Source organism: Sinocyclocheilus rhinocerous, unplaced genomic scaffold, assembly GCF_001515625.1.
Source record: "Sinocyclocheilus rhinocerous isolate Xijiao unplaced genomic scaffold, SAMN03320098_v1.1 scaffold354, whole genome shotgun sequence".
In the NCBI taxonomy this organism is placed as follows: Eukaryota; Metazoa; Chordata; class Actinopteri; order Cypriniformes; family Cyprinidae; genus Sinocyclocheilus; species Sinocyclocheilus rhinocerous.
The window spans coordinates 45,933-65,003 of record NW_015644627.1 but is presented as its reverse complement, the minus strand read 5'-3'; the positions used below and the strand labels follow the sequence as shown (position 1 = coordinate 65,003).

General features: G+C 38.7%; 1 protein-coding gene across 4 annotated transcripts in view; it reads left to right on the top strand.

The window, feature by feature from the left end:
* The window catches only part of LOC107758567 (rap guanine nucleotide exchange factor 2-like), a 122,359-nt gene that overhangs the window by 62,977 nt on the left and 40,311 nt on the right, over nt 1-19,071 (top strand). For 3 of the 4 annotated variants that reach the window (XM_016576335.1, XM_016576336.1, XM_016576334.1), the window contains exon 7: nt 2,487-2,504. The exons of the other annotated variant lie outside the window; for it this stretch is intronic. In XM_016576335.1, coding sequence (XP_016431821.1) covers nt 2,487-2,504 — 18 coding nt within the window. The remainder of the gene's footprint in view (nt 1-2,486; nt 2,505-19,071) is intronic. 4 annotated transcript variants of the gene reach the window in all.

The window sequence follows — 19,071 nt, the reverse complement described above, 5'->3', positions numbered from 1 at the left end:
AGATGCATTAGAACGGGACATCAAAATGATTCCCACCATTGTATCTTCTCAGCTGCACAGTTTTCCCAAACAGCTCCCTTTTTGTTGTTATGGTCTGTGGGAAGCGATTTGGACCATGTTTTTGTTCTCAGATCAGTGGTAGCTGGCTAAGAAAGTTAGCGTCTTCAAGAGGGACCGCAGTGCATTGGATGTTAAGCTGACGGGCATTCCAGCTAATCCGTGAGTTTTTGAGAGTGCTTCCACAGTGGGATTTCCATACTCAGACATAGCCGAAGGTGAAAATTCACTTCACAAACATTACATCATGGATCAGCCTTGAGTATCTCACATAACCTTATAGAGACTTGCTGACTGGCATTAATTTGATTCAATTTCTGGCACAAGAGTGAACTAATTGTACTCTGCCTCACACGACTGAACTCGACTGAGTCTGTAAGCATATCTGCCCTAGATGTGATTCAGATTTGCCATACTGTATTTGGAGGCATCTTGTAGATGCACAATGATTGAAAACAGATTGGAGACAAATAATGAGGTACAGTTCATTCATCTCAAGTGATGTTAGTGGACATGCAACACTCCTTCTGCACTCATTTAGGGTGCTTTCACACAAGCACTTTTGGTGCGCACCCGGGTTCGACTGACGTCAGAGTTCGGTACGTTTGGATGATGTGAACGCTGTCTTCCGAACTCGGGTGTGCACCCATGAATCGTACCCAAGTCCGCTTAAAAGGGGTGGTCTGGAGTACGGCTCAAGTGAACTCCAGTAAGGTTCACTTCTGATGCGAAAGCAGTCGTACCCAAATTGCGGAAGTGAACTGCTATTAATGACGTATTATTTGATAAAAATGTGTGTTTGTGTGTGTGTGTTTCACTCACTTTCCTGACGAGTGTGACTGACGCGCTGCAAACAGAGAGCTGTGTGTCTCATTTCTGTTCGCCTTCAGCGTTCTTTAGAGCATTTGCAGTACATTCGTATGACAGACGTAAGTGCCGTTATGTACCGAAGCTTTGTAAACAAAACCAACGGTTCAAAAGCATAAATCTAAAAGTGAAGAGAGCAATGTTACGCATTTTGCCGTCTTCTCCTGCGCCGTCGTTACTAAGCAACGGGGTAAACAGCTGCTGGTTTGATGACGCAAACGAACCGCGGTTCGGACCCAAATTAAATAATACGAACGCAGTCCAGCAGGGGGAGGGGGAGCAATCAAACCAAGTGTAAAAGCACCCTTAAACAACATTTTTGGATATTACGCAGTCCATCCCACATCAAAACAGAATGTCAGAATGTTAGGATGTTTTTCACTGTTATACAGTCCTAACATGGATTTTAAAAAAAAAATTTCTAATTATTGCTGCATGAAATTACTTAATTATTTTATTTTATTTTATTTTTGAACTTAACTTTTTCATAATTTGATGATAGAGAATGATTGCGTGAAAAAGAGGCAATGGGTTTGGTTAATTTTATTTTATTTCATACATTTTTGCTCAGTTTTTAGTACTATTTGTGGCATATTTTGCTGTGTTTTGCAATGAAAACCCATCATTAATTAAGCCATTATGTACATTTTTGGCTGAAAATCACAAGTTATCAAAAACACTGAGGGGATTTGTTGAATTTACACTCATATCACACTTACAATTGTGCTGTAAACACCCCATGAAATCAAAATTGCAGTTTTAGTTCATAGCTTTGAGATCATCTGTATATTAATCGTTTACAATTTATAGTCTTTTTCTGTTTTCATCTAGTGTAGCAAGTACTAAAAGTTGGTTCAAGACTATGATGTAAACTAAAGATTATTTTCATTTATTTGTTTATTTTTAAAGCCTTTCAGTATGTCCTGCCCAAATTTCCTCTTTCAATAGGAAAGAAAACTGCTCTTGTCAAGTCATTTTATGGAATCTTAAAATTATTATTATTTTTTTTTTTTGTCAATAGTGACTTTAAGACCAGCGAACAGTGACTGCCTTCTTGTTGGGTTACACTGGGTACCATTTCGTCTCTATAAATCTGTCTTTTTCCCTTCCTCTCCGGTACTGTGGGGCAGCTGGTCTTTAATTATCATGAGACCTCGTCAAGTCAATGAATGCCAGCCTTTTCCTTCTTTTGCATCTCTTAGTTTGCTGATCATTGCGTTTCATTTCAATAACTAAATGACCTCCCTTTAGTTGCATAATTAGCCACTTTTCCATTCACCTGACGTGTCCAAGTTCCCTTATATGTTAGCTTTGTGGCTTTTTATTTCAGCATCCGCCTCATGTTTCTCAGCTGTGTGTGTACTGTATGTGTGTGCACTACCCTCTGTTGTTTTTTGATAGCATCTGAGCTTTTATAAAGGATGTGTCCCTCTCTTCTTCCCGTAGTATGACTTGCAAAGTGCTTAACAGGGTTTCTCTGAGCCTGCTCTGCTCTTCAGTAACCCAGGCTGATAATAACTCTCCTCTTCTCTGCTTCTCTCCTCATTCTGGCTCCTTCACAGGAATGCGTTAAGGCTCAGGTATCGTACTTATTCACTGTTTCTGTTCCTTTGCGTGTGTCATTTCCTGCTCAGCTGTGATTATATACTGTATGTGTGTAGGTTATATATGTGTGTGCGATAAGAGTTTATGACCCTGTGTGTGGATGTGTGTATTTATGTTGCCAAATGAATGTTTGGTCCAACAGCGCTTTAAAGTGGTTGATGCTATACTGCAAGCCTTCAGGTTACACACTGAGATTATTGCCTCATAACTAGTCAGACAAACTAGATTTTATATATTTTTTTAAAGAATGTGTGAGTGCCTCTTGTTGGTGGAGAATTTGCTGATAGGGTTACTGAGGTGTTGCTATGCTATGCTATTAATGGTTTTTAGTGTGTTGCTATGCTAGGGTGTTCAGGGTTGTTGCTAGGTGGTTGCTAACTGGACCATGTCAAATCAGTCTCTATGATGCTCTAGTCTCTAGATGTGGCTTGGGTCCCTCCCTCAAGTTCAAGGTTTGGTTTTGTGGAAATATATTTGGAATTTTTCTTTGGTGCAGGATGAGTTATGAACTGGTTAAGGGTAATTGTTCCACAACCAACTGCTTATGTCCATGGTTCTCACTTATGGCGCTTTTCCACTGCGTGGTACGACTCGGCTCGGTACGACTCAGTACGGTACGGCACGGCTCGGTTTGCGTTTCCACTGCAGTTTAGTATCGCTTTAGAGTGGGCGGGATTATTCACATGTCGTTATAGTTGGTACTGTACCCAGTGGAAACCCCCCCAAAAGTGAACCGTACCGAGCCGTACCGTGCCGTACCATGCAGTGGAAAAGCGCCATTAGTTTTGCTTCAGAACCCAAATTATACATTGGACATCAAGTGGCGACCCTGAACAGTAACTAAATTAGATTTTTGTTATTAAAAAAAAAAACTTAAAATCAAACATTGTAGTTATTGTAAAATTCGTTATAATATAAATATAAAATATACAAGTAAAATAAATAAGAATAACATTTTGTTTTGTTTTGTTTGCCTGACTAGTAAAAAAATCATAATTTTGATCATTTAAGCATGTAATACCATGCCGTTCCCCAACAAGCTGCACAATTTGAGTGTCATTTCATGTAGCACAATTGGTGCAGGGTGAGTTATGTACTGGTTAAGGGTAACTGTTCTTCAACCAACCAATAATGTCTTGTGGTTCTCAACTAGTTTTGCTTCAGAACCCAGAATGTACATTATGTACATTAAGCAGTGACATCAAGTGGCGACCCAGAATGTTAATTCAATTTGATATTTATGGAAAAAAATCCTTAAAATTAAACATTGTAATTATTGTAAAATTATTTTCAATGTAAATATAAAATATAATAAATAGAAAAAATATTAAAACATTTATATAAATATATTTGTTAAAAATACACCCAAGAATGTGCAAAATAATAACATGACATAGGCTGAATAGGAAACTGTTTTGTAAAAGCATAAACAACAACAGAAGTGTGAAGTACCATCCAAACTGTTCAAACAAACATTCTGCCAAATAATGTATTCATTTTAGCCGTATTTCTATTTTACCATTTTACTTACTTAGTCGTATTTTCACAGAAATACCAAAAAGTTCATTTAAAAGCATTTAATGACATCAGTAACCAAAGATTTGAATCATTTGATTCAAAGCATTTTCTCCTATTTACTTTGCTATGCACAATTAAATTGTTCAGTCGTATTTTGTTGTTTGCCTCGTTTGTCCCATTTGTTTTCCCTATGACCCTGTCAGAACCGAGTAGCTGAGAACAACAATAACAATTTATGATTTCGTAGCTAGGCTTAACTGTGCTGCACTACAAAGGCTCAGCCCTTTTCACACAAACAAGGGTGCATGTAAGATATCTGTGTGCTAATGTGTTTATATGCGTCTGTTTAGCGTGTTATTTGACGCCGTAGGCCTGATGGAGACTGCTGATGGGTAGACCTTGCTGCCGCTGAGCTGATACTTGTTCTGCCGTAATTAGATTCAGTGAGGAGTGAAGCAAAGCGATTGAGAGACGGAAAGTGTGATCGTGTGTGTTAAAGAGTGGAAAAGAGTGAGAGAGGGAGTCTTGTCAGGTGTTCTTGTGAAGAGTCGTCTCTATTTTTAGAGCTGTCCTCAGTGATGGCTGCTTCTGCAGTATACGGCAGCACTGAGACACAAAAGGCCGGCACTTAAAAAGATTTATACTACTATAAACACACACAAACATGCAAAAGCTGTCGTATGGCTTCAGAAGACTTGGAATATAGTGTGCTGGCTTGTAGGACCCTTGGGGTTTTATACTGTCACAAATGTATTGTGGTGAAGAAATTTCACTAGACATTCTCTGTCTTCTTCATATTTACATATGCACATAGCACTGTAGAATGAAAAAGATTTCTTCTTAGATGTATTTCTGTCCTGCTAAACTGTCCATTAGCATAAATGACAGTTGACAGTTATGACACCCACTCCGTCATAGCTGTTATGACAGTTATGATAGAGCTGATGGTTTAAGCCACACGGACGTTTCAAATGATAACAGCGGGGCATCGGGTCCAGATGGACGGCTATCAGCCAGGAGCAGTGTACCTTGCCGAAACCTTGCAGCCCTCGTCGTCCTTTGATCTTACTGTCTTTTCATCCCTCTTTCCTCTCTCGCGCTCATATTCAGTTTTCAGCAGTTTTTTTGTAGATTACCATGCGTACATGGCAATAGAGGTTGACAGTTAAACCAGTGTGCTGTAAAGTCCCATCCAGTGACCTTTTAGGTTTATGCTTTAACTTTTACACCTGGAACTCAAGAACTGATTCATATTCAGATTGGGTCAAACAAATGATATTTGTGATGTTCGGTTCTGTAAGTGGGTCTTAAATCTTTTTCCTGCTTTTCTATGGCATTATCCTCGCTTGCTGCATGCAACAACAACAAACATGCAACACAACCAGTACGCTCTGATTTGTCAACACATGAATTGCTTCCTCATTAATCAGTCTCAAACTCATGAGTTATCGTTTTGAACCAGTCCTCACTGGTTCAAACCAGACTCACTGAATCAGTTGAAGTATTCAAATATATTCACCTAATAACTGAGCTGATCATGACTTTAATCTTTTTTCTTTCTTTTTTTTCTTACTTACATGTAGAGTACTTTCTCTACCTGACTAAAATAATCATTCATGGAATCGAATCTGAACCAGAATCGTTCATTATTATTGATTCCCATACCTTATTGACAGTTTCTATAGAGTCGCATATTTTTTAATGTTGACGCATGTTTACAGAAAGTAACTAATTATTTAGATGAGATTCTCCCACTCAGTGTTATATTTAAAACCATTACATATGCAGAAAATATGAATAATTCATATCTGAGCCATAGTTTTGATTTGTGCATGCTGTAGTTACCACATATTACAGAATGCAGCTGCTCTACTTCTGGAAGAGGGGAAAAACACACTTCCTTCTTTGGGTACTGTTACGTTGACCCTCTGCACCCTCTGCAATTACCAGAATGCCACATCTCACTTCACCATTGTTTTTAGACCAGCAACTCTTCCTCCTGCCTTTATTTCCTCAAGAAAGTCACTTCAGCTCTCTTGTTCTAGCAGGAAATCCCTTTCCTGCATGTGTGTTTTGACAAGAAGCATGCAGGATTGGAAGTGCACTGGTGAAACATGGACCCTTTGAACCCTGATAGGCGGTATGAGAATCAAACAACACTTATGAGCAAGTCAAGACACTTTCTTTTTTTTCCCACAGGATTGAACACCTATGTTGTCTATAGTATTGATCTTTAATTAGTCCCATGCTAAACATATCCCTCCAAGACATATCAGCTCTGCTTAGCCACATGCTAAGAGAGGAAACACACTTTTGCCGTTGGTCAATAAGCTACACAACTATAATAGGGATGCAATGACTTCTAAAAAAGTTTTAATGTCCTTTATACTTTTACAAGTTCAAAACATGGCAACTGCTGGAAACAAATTATTCTGCCAAATAATAGTTCATTTGACTAACTGTTAGCTGTTTGTGTTTGCCAAACAATAAGAGTCTAGCAACTATCTGCATTTTACGACAGCTTAAAACACTGCTCATCTCTTCACAATATAAATTATAATTATAATATAAATCTTTTTAACAGCTGATGTACATCATAATTTAAATGCATCATGTTGTTTAGCAAAACAACAACTGTAAACGGCATGCGGTTTACTAGCAGGCTAATGGATCATATTACCAAATTGAAAAGTTGTTTATTGTGAAAATGAACATTAATTAATCAAATTCGTATTGCTCATTTGTGTCTTTTGTCATATTGCTGTTTGGAACTACTTTGTCCTGCCCAGTGTCACCCTTTAACCCATTGTTAATGCATGGCTTGTCTTGGTTTATTTTTTTTAATAACATATACAGGTCATTTGAAGTTGCTCTCCTTCTTGTAGTATAAAGGCAGTGGTCCTTATTGTTATGCATGTGGTGTTCTCTGTCTACGATCTTAACCAGCCCTAACACAGCATGTTAATTACTGTGCAAGTCATTTAGAAGATTACTCCATGAACTAAGCATCACTATAGACATTTTAATGTAATGAAACAGGTTAATTGAGTTGTTAGTTGGACTGGGCCTTATATCACAGTATAAATAATTATATATCATGAAAATAATATTTATATCAATGTAATTATTGCCAGTGACCCTACAGAAAATAAGCGATTTGGAGAATAAATGGATAGATGAATATAATTATTTTGTTTATGTAATGGTTTATATTTTTGTGATTTATATTGGATTATAGTGTAAATTGAAATAATTTACAAATTACATTTTTTTTTAGTGGCAATTTAATGGACACAGATCAAAAACAGATTCAGTTTTAATCAAAAGACTTACAAGTTCTTGTCTTGAATTGTTTAGGACTTGTAAAGTCCTATATATAATACAAAATAATGTAAAGAAGTCCTGTCCACTTTAGCCAAATAAATATACTGTATATAGCACATTATGAACAATGCTTTTTACCTGGTATAGACCACCCAGCCTTATTCATTAGCATATATTATACTTCTATACTATATATTAGTGGTCTCAACAAAAATGAGTGTTTGCAATTGCTTGTCAGAGTTGCGAGGAGCTTTCTTCATTGTCAGACTGTACCTGTAGTCTATCTTTCTGAAGAATGAGTGCAGAATAGCCTTACTGTACTCAAATTTTGAAAAGATTTGGCGTGAAAAGAATGATCCGGAAGAGCTTAAGTCAATGTTAATCCTATCTGTCTGCCCCCCCCGCCTTCTGTCTTTCTTTCTCTTTTGCTCGCTCCCACTTCCTCTCATTTCCTCTGCATCCCGACTCCCTTGTGTATAGGTTGGAGAGGGATCTTTGACAGTTGTGCTGTTTTCAGCAGTAGAGGGATAGCTTTTCAAAAGGAACTAATATCTCAATTTGTATTCTGAAAAGCCTCTCAGAGCCTTGTAGGAAGCTTGGCATATTTTGCCTACATTATCAGTTCTCAAAACCCGCTGGGTTTTCCTTTTTTTTTTTTTTTTTTTTTTATGGATTGATTCATTGATCAAAACTTTGATTAATAAAGTTAATACACCATACACTGTTTTTAATATGTTTTTTGTTTTCTATTGTTTTTATTATTATGATTATATCATATTTTTTAACAAATTTTTATAGTTTTTTTTCTTATTTCTCAAAAAACATACATCATAGTATCATTGAGATATTACTGTAAGTATTGTAGTATTTTAGTGTTATTTATTCATATCTTCTTTATGCACCAAGAGCTTGTAACACTTCAAAGAGAAAGGAAAAATTGAAATCGCATCATATGACACCTTTAATATTCTGAATCTGTATATTTTCCGTTTTCATTTTAATTATAGTGTTATTTATTTTTAGTAGTTTGTCATTTTTTGTCACATTTTTGCGTGCCTATATAGTGTTTATTCATTTTTATTTCAGTTTTAGTGTGTTATTTTATTACATGAAGTTAAATTAAAATTAGCTGAAATAAAAAGTTATATAATATTTTACAAAATGTGTTTTGCCCCATTATTTACATCATTTTTCAGCATCCCGTTTGCTATCATTAAATTGTATTATATTGACCACTTTGATCTCTAGTTATCTATATGAATTGGCCTTTTTAAAAGCCATATCAGTTGATCTAAACAGGCAGATTATTATGTACCTTAATCTAAAACCTATTTGCTCACTTCATTCCTCAAACAAATTTATTCTGTCTTCATGGACATGGATGCTCTCTTTGTTGTTTCACATAAAGCGGAGGCTGCTTAACCCAGTCTCAGCCTTTCCATAATGAGCATCTCTTGTTCCTAAAATGCGCTCTGGGTGATGCTGAGGCGTCCCTTGATGTGACCCTGTTACCACAGTGACGTAATGACGCTCGGTTTTCCTATGATGATTGGTGGTTACTCTAACGACGGGACGTGGCAACACCTGAGCTTGTTTTTGTCAGGCATTACATCACCGGGGATGATGTCATCAGGGGGTTGTTTTGGTCCCTGTGCATAGCTGGAAGCCATCCAAAATTTCACTCGCTAATGCCTATCTGTATCTTCACACCCACATCACTTCTGAAGGAACAAACATGCAAGCTGGCTGTTTCTATTTGATACGGTAGTGAAATGCTTATGTCTAAGCATAAACAGTTAAAGACTTTATCACTTTATTGCACATAATTAGCATTTCATTGTATTAAATTGGTATAAAGCCTTTGATGCAACCATTAACAACACACATTTAATGAAAATATATTTTCTTGAGCAATTATTCCTTTCAAATTTTTCCTTTTAATGTTTTAGGTTATTTTTACCATTAGGTTTATTATTTTTAATTTTATTATTTGGTCATACTATTATAAACCATTTGATGTATGCAGATAATTTGGTGATTTTTTTGTCCATATAGTGCTGGTCTTCAACAGTTACTGAGGATTTGTTCTCGATATGGTTCAGAGTTTGATATTAAATATAATGCCAAAAAGAGTAATATTATGATTGTTAGGAGTAGGGGGGACAGGAAACTGACATTTCCCCAAAATGAAAATTAGGCTGCGTTTTACTCACCCCCGATGCATCCTAGGTGTATATGACTTTCTTCTTTCAGACGAATCCAGTCGGAGTTATATTAAAAATTGTCTTTGATCTTTCAAGCTCTATCATTGCACTCAGCGGGTGTTGCAGTGCTTTGGTTCAAAAGACGTGAAATAAAAAGCACCTTTCCATTAAATAAAGTGTCTCACACGGCCCCGGGGGGTGAACAGAGGCCTCCTGTAGCGAATCGATGCGTTTTTGTAAGAAAAATATCCATATTCAAAACGTAATAATCACTTTAATCTAGCTTGTGCTCACTGTTGTAAACGGAAGCAGTTCCGGGGGAATTATGTATGAGGTCAGCTTTGCGCATGCGCCGCTCAGAAGTGACGCATGCGGAGAGATCGAAACAAAACAACGGTCACTAATTAGAAGTACAAAATGAGGATTTGTAAAGAAGAATGTCGGAGGATTTCGATATAAGCCAAGAGGAGACTGGTTTTCCTTTGCTAAAGTAAGGAAACTTTGCTTCTTTTGATTCTGTAAACAAACGTTGGTTTTCACGAGACGCACCGGCGCATGCGCAACGCTGACCACATACGTCATGCTCCCGGAACTGCTTCTGTGTACAACTGTTTGCGCAAGCTAGATTCAAGTGATTATTACGTTTTGAATATGGATATTTTTCTTACAAAAACGCATCGATTCGCTACAGGAGGCCTTTGTTCACCCCCCGGAGCCGTGTGAGACACTTTTTTTTGTGGAAGGGTGCTTTTTATTTCACGTCTTTTGAACAGAAGGAATGCAACACCCACTGAGTACAACGATAGAGCTTGAAAGATCAAAGACAATTTTTAATATAACTCCGACTGGATTCGTCTGAAAGAAGAAAGTCATATACACCTAGGATGCTTCGGGGGTGAGTGAAACACAGCATAATTTTCATTTTGCGGTGAACTAACCCTTTAATGTAGCTTATAATGATGGTATGCGATTGCTGCTTAAGGTACAAAGATGGAGCAGCGCAAGCCAAATGTTTGTCAGTGCTGGTGTGCCAACCTGCGCTGCTGTGTTGCGTAATCTCATGTACAGATGTATGTGTAGGTTTTCAGAATCTGTAAACAGTATAATTTTAACACTGACAAACTTTGCACTAAGTTCAGTCAGGCTTTTTTCAAATATGTGGAATCATTGGCGTTTTAGTACACATGTAAATATGTGATATTGTGGTTTTTGTCCTTGTGTGTGTTTTTGTATGTTGTTATTGGTGTGTCTTTGTTTGGACCGAGTGTGTCCTTAATAAAGTTTTGATAACCATTATTTTTACTATAAAGGTTATTGTTAATATACTTTTTACTATTGTGTGTGTATGTATTTCATTAGCATAATATATGAATATTTGAATAATAAGTCATCTGATTGGCTGTCTGTTGGCCTATTGTCCTTGAATGGATTGTTCATATTTTTCTTTGTTATTCAAATTCTCATTATCATATAGTGTCAGTCCAGGGCACAGCTAGATATCACAGCTCACCTCTCTGTGAAACAATGAGCACTTTATACTGGATGGACAGATGATTGATTGGTTGAATTATAACATTTACTGTATGTCTTTATTTTGACTGACAGAGAGAGAGATGGACCTTTAGGGAAGTGTGCGTGTGTGTGTGTGTGTGTGTGAAGGGTGAGCTCACTTCCGTCATCACAAAGCTAAAGGGTTGTGTGTGGGTGGGGCTGTCAGTCGCCCAGAGGGGGTAACCGGAGTGTGTGTGTTTGGTGGGGGTGGGGAGTGAATTGGCAGCGTTGTCATAGTAACACAGAGGCTGTCAGAGAGCCATGTGCTCTGCGCTTCTGTCGTCTGCTCCCGTCTTCCATATCTCCGTCTCTCTGTCTATTTTTCTTCCTCTCCAGCCTTCTCTCACACTCTCACACCCAAACCGACCAGGAAATGGCTCTCCTCCACGGTTGCCATGCCAACTGCCTGCAGCCCTGGTGGTGAGTGGAGGGGAGCGTGATAATGACATTACTCTCACTGGGCTAACTGTGCTCATCCTTTATTTCTCTTGTCTTTCCATCCCTCTCTTCCTCTCTGCTCCCCACCACCATTCAGCTCTCTCTCTCTCATCCTCTCTTATTTCCATATCTGCACCTCACCCGTTGCATGCTCTTTTATTCTCATTTTCTCATCAGCACTCTCTTGATCTCTTGTAGTGTCTGTGTGAGTATGTGCGTGTATGTATATGGGTAATTCACATGAAATACTTTTGATAAGTTGACATGTCCTGCTCAACGTGCTATGTTCCATCTAAAACTATTTTAAAAGGTATTTCTTTGCATGGTGCTAGCAACACCAAGGTCATAGGTTTGATTCACAGGGAATATACATCAATTTAATACATAAATGTAAGTGTAACTTGCAACACACACACACAAACAAAATTATAAAACTAACAAAAAATATAATTATATGGAAAAATTACAGAGATGCTCGTATTAAAGGATTAATTCACTTCCAGAATAAAAATGTCCTGATAATTTACTCACCCCCATGTCATCCAAGATGTTCATGTCTTTCTTTCTTCAGTCGTAAAGAAAGCTGAGGAATAGGGGTCTTACCTAGAGAAACGATCTGTCGTTTTCTTAAAAAAATTACAATTTATATACTTTTTATCCACAAATGCTTGTCTTGCACTAGCTCGACTTCACGCATTACATAGTCATGTTGGAAAGATCACGTGTGACGTAGGCTGAAGTACCGGCCCAGTGTTTACAAAGTGAATGTGCAAACAAAGTCAAATGCCCTTTACAAAAAAGGTAAAACAACGATGTCAGACGATTTTGAAGTTGGAGGAGAAAATTAATTTTTTTAGTTTTTCGTCCTACCCTACCTTTTTGAACCGGAGTACACAGACGAAGAGCTAACCACGCGTGACCTTTCCAATGTGAAGATGCGCTTTTGTGGTTAAAAAGTTTATACATTTTAATTTTTTTAGAAAATGACTGATCGTTTCGCTAGATAAGACCCTTATTCCTCGGCTGGGATCGCGTAGAGCTTGAAACTGCAATTTGGACTTTCTTCCCACTGGCCACCATTATATGGAGAAAAATCCTGGAATGTTTTCCTCAAAAGCCTTAAAGGTGCAATAGGTGATTGTCTTCAGAAACATTTTTTGTTATGCTGGTTAAAAGTCTCTTCACATCCCGATAGCAATCATTAAGTTAAGTGGTCTAAATGTATTTGTCTGTATTTATATATTATGTGGAAGGCATAGGATCAAGAAATGTTCGTCCAATCAAAATCAAAATCCAACTTCATTTTTGAAATGGTAAGCAGTTACAGAACCTAACTTTCCTTATACATATTAATGTTAACCCTGCAGATGTTATGCGTCAACTACCCATATGCGTGTCGGTGTGTACGTGTGTAGTATAGCAGGCACCAGTGGCGCTTTTTCAACATCAATGAGGGAGGGAGGAGGTTCCTATTCAAAGCCCCCTCTCTTCCTCCCCCTCCACACACACTCACAAACACACACTCTCTCTTACACACACACACACCCCCCTGCTTTGGACACAAATGAACCGGGAGTGTTTAACAAAGACAGTCTGGATGCGTGAGGTTGGTTCTCTGGTCACAGCCTCGGCTAATGGTGCATAAAGCCGTTTGCGTGGAGACAAGAGAGACAGAGGAAGAGGATGGGGAGGGAGTGAAAGTGCTGTCAGCCATTTTTGCCTTTTTTCCCCTCATTTTTTATAACGCCGTCGATCGGCATTGGTCATCACTGGTGGGAGAGTCTTACCTAATTACCTGAAACGGAAGATTGGGTTTTTGCTCATCCCTGCTTGGATTTCTCATCCTTTTGCACTGTGTTTCTCCTTTTATTTTAATTTCATCCCCTTTTTGTGGACCTAGTGGATGGACAGATGCCGTGTTCACCTGACAAGGAAAAACATTGATTTTTTTTTTTTTTTGGACTGGGAACCGTGTTGTTCGAATTTAGTGCATCATCTCTGGTGAACATACTCTCTCCCCCTCCTTCCCCGGGAAAGATTCTCCTCTTCTCCCCTGCAGGAGGGGGGAGAAAATACGGGAGACAGGGGAAGACTCACTGGAGGGGGGAGAGAGGGAAAGATTAGTGGGAACCAGCAGGATGCTTAAATTTCGCCCTGGCTCTGCACCTCCATTATGAAGCCATTAGTTAGTAGTGGCGGCCATGGAGTCTCCAGCCAGGCTGATAAAAGCCCCGTAAGTATCGACCTTACATTGCTAGCTCTCTCTCCTCAAAATACTACCAGCATTCGCTCATCAGATTAGCCTGATGTGCCGAACATGATCAGGATGGACGGGAACAGCGTTAGATGCATTGAATGGCTAACGTTACAGTCATTGCAGAAAGATAAATTAGCTTTATATGGTTTCAAAAGGCATATTTCTGTATCTCGAACACCGTTTCTTGGAATTCATAGCTTGGTTTTGATGCTCAGCTATTTAAAGGGTTAATTGCATGTATGCAGATCTGTTTTAATTGACATTTCATGCAAGTCTAGTGTAGCGCTGTGTTGTATCGCTCGACTATATTGTTTTATGTATATCTATATTGTATCACTTGGAATATTGTTTTATGAGAGGCTGTTGAGAGCCACGACCTCATTCATCCGCTGCTACTGTAATGTGTGTCAGTGTGTGAAGGCAGCCATGTGCACACCGCCCCCCGTCACCCTGCACACGCTCAGACGTGTGTGTACTGGATGATGAAATGGCCAAGATCGTGCTGTGCTTGTCACAGCTATTGGGAATCAGTTTTAAATTTAAATGGCTTTATGATGACTGTGTGTGAGCATTTGAGTGTGGGAGGAGTTATGGCATTTACATTTACATTTAGTCATTTAGCAGACGCTTTTATCCAAAGCGACTTACAAATGAGGACAATAAAAGCAGTCAAAACTAACAAAAGAGCAACAATATATAAGTGCAAATGACAAGTCTCGGTTAGCCTAACGCAGTACACGTAGCAAGGTGTATATATATACATATATATATATATAAGTTGAGTGTCATCAGCATAGCAGTGATATGAAAAGCCATGTTTCTGAATGACAGAACCTAGTGATGCCATGTAGACAGAGAAGAGAAGTGGTCCAAGTACTGAGCCCTGAGGCACCCCAGTAGCTAGATGTTGCAACTTGGACACCTCACCTCTCTAAGATACCTTGAAGGACCTATCTGAGAGGTAAGACTCAAACCACTGGCGTGCGGTTCTTGAGATGCCATTTTCCAATAGTGTTGACAGGAGAATCTGGTGGTTCACCGTATCAAAAGCAGCAGACAGATCCAGCAAAATAAGTATAGAAGATTTGGAAGCCGCTCTTGCCAGTCTTAGGGCTTCAACAACTGAAAGCAAGGCAGTCTCGGTGGAATGTCCACTTCTGAAGCCAGATTGGTTGCTGTCCAGGAGGTTGTTCTGTGTGAGAAAGGCTGAGACTTGGTTGAATACAACTCGTTCAAGTGTTTTTGCAATGAAAGGTAAAAGGGAAATCGGTCTGTAGTTCTCTAAAAGAGTTGGGTTAAGAGTGGGTTTCTTAAGAAGTGGGGTTATACGAGCCTGTTTAAAATTATGACAACACTGAACGATGCTGTCAGCTCAATATATGTTGCGTTTCATAAAGCTGTTTGTGACTGAACGCATCTTTGAACGCCTCAATGCTTGTTCACATACGTGTGTGTGTGTATGCGAGTGAGTGATCACGATCGGTGGTGTTTGCACACGGGTGGCATCGGAAAGCGATCAGCATTGGACTGCTGAGTGGAATGATGAGCAGTTTTAGCTGTAAATGAATTGATCTTCTGTCAGCCATAATGTGCTAGTGTTCATTTGGCCTTGTGCAAGCCCTGAAAACATGTGCTGGTCTTCGAACATCTTCATAGACCCTGACATAACAGTGTGTTGCTATGCAACAAATACAACAATTCACTGTGCAAGTTGCAGTGATACTGTGAACAGGTGTTTCTTGTCAGAGTGTGAAGGATTTAGCACAACTAGAAAAATGTATTGACCAATCAGATGTCAGAACCGAATTTATGTTTTTACAATATTATTTTCCCCTAAAGGCATGCTAGTTCACTCGGTGGCCATCTTGGTAACTCCACTGGGCAGCTATTTTCTATCTAGATTTTTTTGTTTTTTAAATGTAAGGCAGGTATTCCACCATAGTGAGCATTTTGATTTCTCCTAATAATTTTTCGACAACTCCTCCTCTTCATACTTTCTTTGATTCACTTCAGTGCAAGAATTTATATTAATTTTCATGCATTCTTCATATTATGTTTTATACACCTCTTCGTTTCATGAAGTTGCGTAGATATGGCTGCTGTTTACAATAGTAACTTCAAATGAAGTCAAAAACTATTTTTTGGTTCCTTAGTATACACACTACTATTCAAAAGTTTGAGGTCAGTAAGAATTTTTTAATGAATAAGTCATTTATGCTCACCAAGGCTGCGTGTATGTGATGAATACATACAGCAAAACAGTAATTTTGTAGAACAGTCAAAATAAATAAATAAAAGTGTGTTGCTAGTATCATACTTTACCTGTTGAGCTGCAGGAATTATACAAAGTCATATAGTTTGTGCTGTAACTGTAGTACAAAAGTTCTTCAAATATAATTTGGCCATTGTTCCTCTTTTTGCAAAAGTCTTCAGTTTTTAATAATGTTTTTATGCAAAAGAAAAAAGATCTCTACTAATTTGCAGTTGCTAATGTGTGTACAGAGCTCTTTTTTAAGACCTAGGACGCATGCTGTTTATCATCATTTAGTTGCATCTTTAAGGAGATCAGAACTTGGAGAGTTTAATTGTGGACACTCTTTCATTGAATATCAGGAAGTTGTCGTTTTCCTTAGCTTTATTCCCTACATTAGCGTAGTAAATATATTGGCGTGTGTTTGTGAGAATATCGGTTCTGTTTAATCTGACGCCCAGCCGAAGCTCTTTAATCTTTTGATCCTCTCAGCTCAGGAAAGTGAGAGGCCCCTAGAGCGATGCTGAGGATTATGGGATAGGTTTGCAGCTTTGAGTCCTCCAGCGTCAGCCCTTTTTTTTATAATGTCACACCTTTTGCTTTGACGGACATGAGCTCATCACACGCATATAAGCTACAGGTTCACACATCCACACCTTAAATGCGTAACAGCAGGTAGGGTTTTGTTAGAAACAAGTATGCATGCAATTGTGCATAAAAAATAAGCTTTCCTACCTTCATAAAGCAATTTTTTGTTGCACTCTTGTCTGGTTATGTAGGTCATTAAGACTGCAGTATCTTTTTTGGACTTGCATTCATACAGATAAGTGTGAAAGGTCAATGTTGCCTCAAGCCCATTCATTTATTTACAAACTCCCACAAGAGTGATATTTGGGACCCCTGTGAGTTTAGCGTGCTGTCTGTGACCTGTGCGCTGTTTGACTAAAAGCCTCTTGGGTTAATTGACTGAGGCCTAACCTAAATTGTGTGGTAGGAGAGTTAAGTCTTTATTATGTGCAACAGTGACATGAAAAGGGCACTTAAAGGACAGAAGCGGACCCCTGGGTGGGCACGGAAGGCAGGCAGGATATTGCTATTGACACATGTATATCGACTGCTGTCACTACCAACATTTTGTCCAAATTATGTCTTTGCATACCAAAGATGTATGTAGAGTCAAAACGGGCTGGGCTTTTGCTGATAAATGGAACAATTTTGGTCATTTTTTTTTATTTGAGTGTTTTTAATTTTGCCCTGAGGAGCTTATGCTACCATTAATCCTTTGCTGGACTATTTTCTTTTTTTTTGTGATGAAAAAATGTAGATGTAGAATCATGTATGTAGAATCGTTGGGTAAAATATAATTTTCTATTTACTGCTTTAACCACCCCCACCTTAGAGAATAAACGTCATTAGTCTTCAATGCTCTGTTTCTTGCTCCGTGAACCACCTCATAAAATGAACTGTGTATGTTAGCAGGTTGTATCTTTGGAAGGAGATAATATTTATGTGTTGCCTGTGGCGATGAGATTTATGAAACTGAAGTATTTTATAAGAAGATCATACAAAGTTTTAGGAAGATAAATTAAACATCATGTACAATTTGTGTAATATTCAGGACTTGGAACATTTTGTAATATTTTATTCTCTTCTTCAGTCATAAGCCGACCCACAGGGCCAAATCTGGAGATTCCTGCAGAATTGGAACAGCTGTTGTTATTGCACAAAGTTCCTCTTTTCCCCTGCTAACTGTTTTGGCTAATTTAATAATACTCTCAGCACAGTCTAACATTTTACCATGTTTAAATCCATTCTGCAGATTTTCCAGCTCAGAAAATTAGGTGATGGGCCTAAAACAAGGTGTTCTTTCACGTTTCTCAAGTCTATCACCATCCTTCTCCTTAGATGCACCTGAAGAACATTTAAAAATATCAGTGACTTTCCACTTCAAACAAAAATATATTTGTCTGTTCTTAAACGATGTACATGTATTTCTGTAGAAAGCTCTTGTCATCGTAATGAAGATGATGTTAAAATACTCTGTGCAGTTGAAACTCCTGTGGGAAGCATCACGTGCAAATCACCCTCATTTACAAACAAAAAGACACCTTGAAAAATTGCATCGCTCAGTTGTTTCTCCGCTCAGTGTAAGCTGGTAACTGCTTCATTGTTCCCTGCTCATTTCTATGACAGCAGGGAGGAAAGCCCATGTACACTCCTGAGAAGTGAATTTACTGGCGTGGTGGATGTTTTGATGGCTCCTTTCTGCAGTGGAAGCGAGAGGAGAGCTGATGTGTGTTTCATAGCTGACAGCTCTGTGGCCATCCAGGACTGTCCGGGGAATAGCCTTGAGGAACACAAGCGAAGGGATGTGGAGGGAGGATTGAGGTGCTTTGCTGATATCACAGCGCCTTTATTTTAAGTGCTGAATGCACCCGCTGACCTGACCTGCATACTGAACCATATCACTCTTAGTGTGTACTGGTGCTTCAAGAACCCTAATTAAAAGGGTCATATGATGCGATTTCACGTTTTTCTTTGTCTTTTGAGTGTTAAAAGCTGTTCATGCATACAGAAGATCAGTAAAGTCGCAAAGATTAAAGTCTCAAACCCAAAGAGATATTCTTTATAGTGAACGCTCAGCCACGCCCTCCTAAAACGCCTCGTTCAAACACGCCCCCGCATATCTACGTCACTGTGTGGGAAGATTTGCATAACACCGCCCAAATGTATACGCAAAGAAAGAAGGCGTAACTTTTATTCTCGCTGTAGTATTTTTGCCACTGCCGCCATGTCGTGGAGACGCTGTGTGATTCGTTGCGAAAGCCAAACTACTTTGTTTGGCCTTCCAAAAGAGGACACAACTAGAAATCAGTGGTTACGTTTTATTTACAACACTGTTCCAGAACAGCACAACCCAAATATTCGAGTGTGTGCAGCGCATTTTACGGAGGAAAGTTTCCTGAACCTGGTAAGGGGCGTAACATTTCTGTCACACG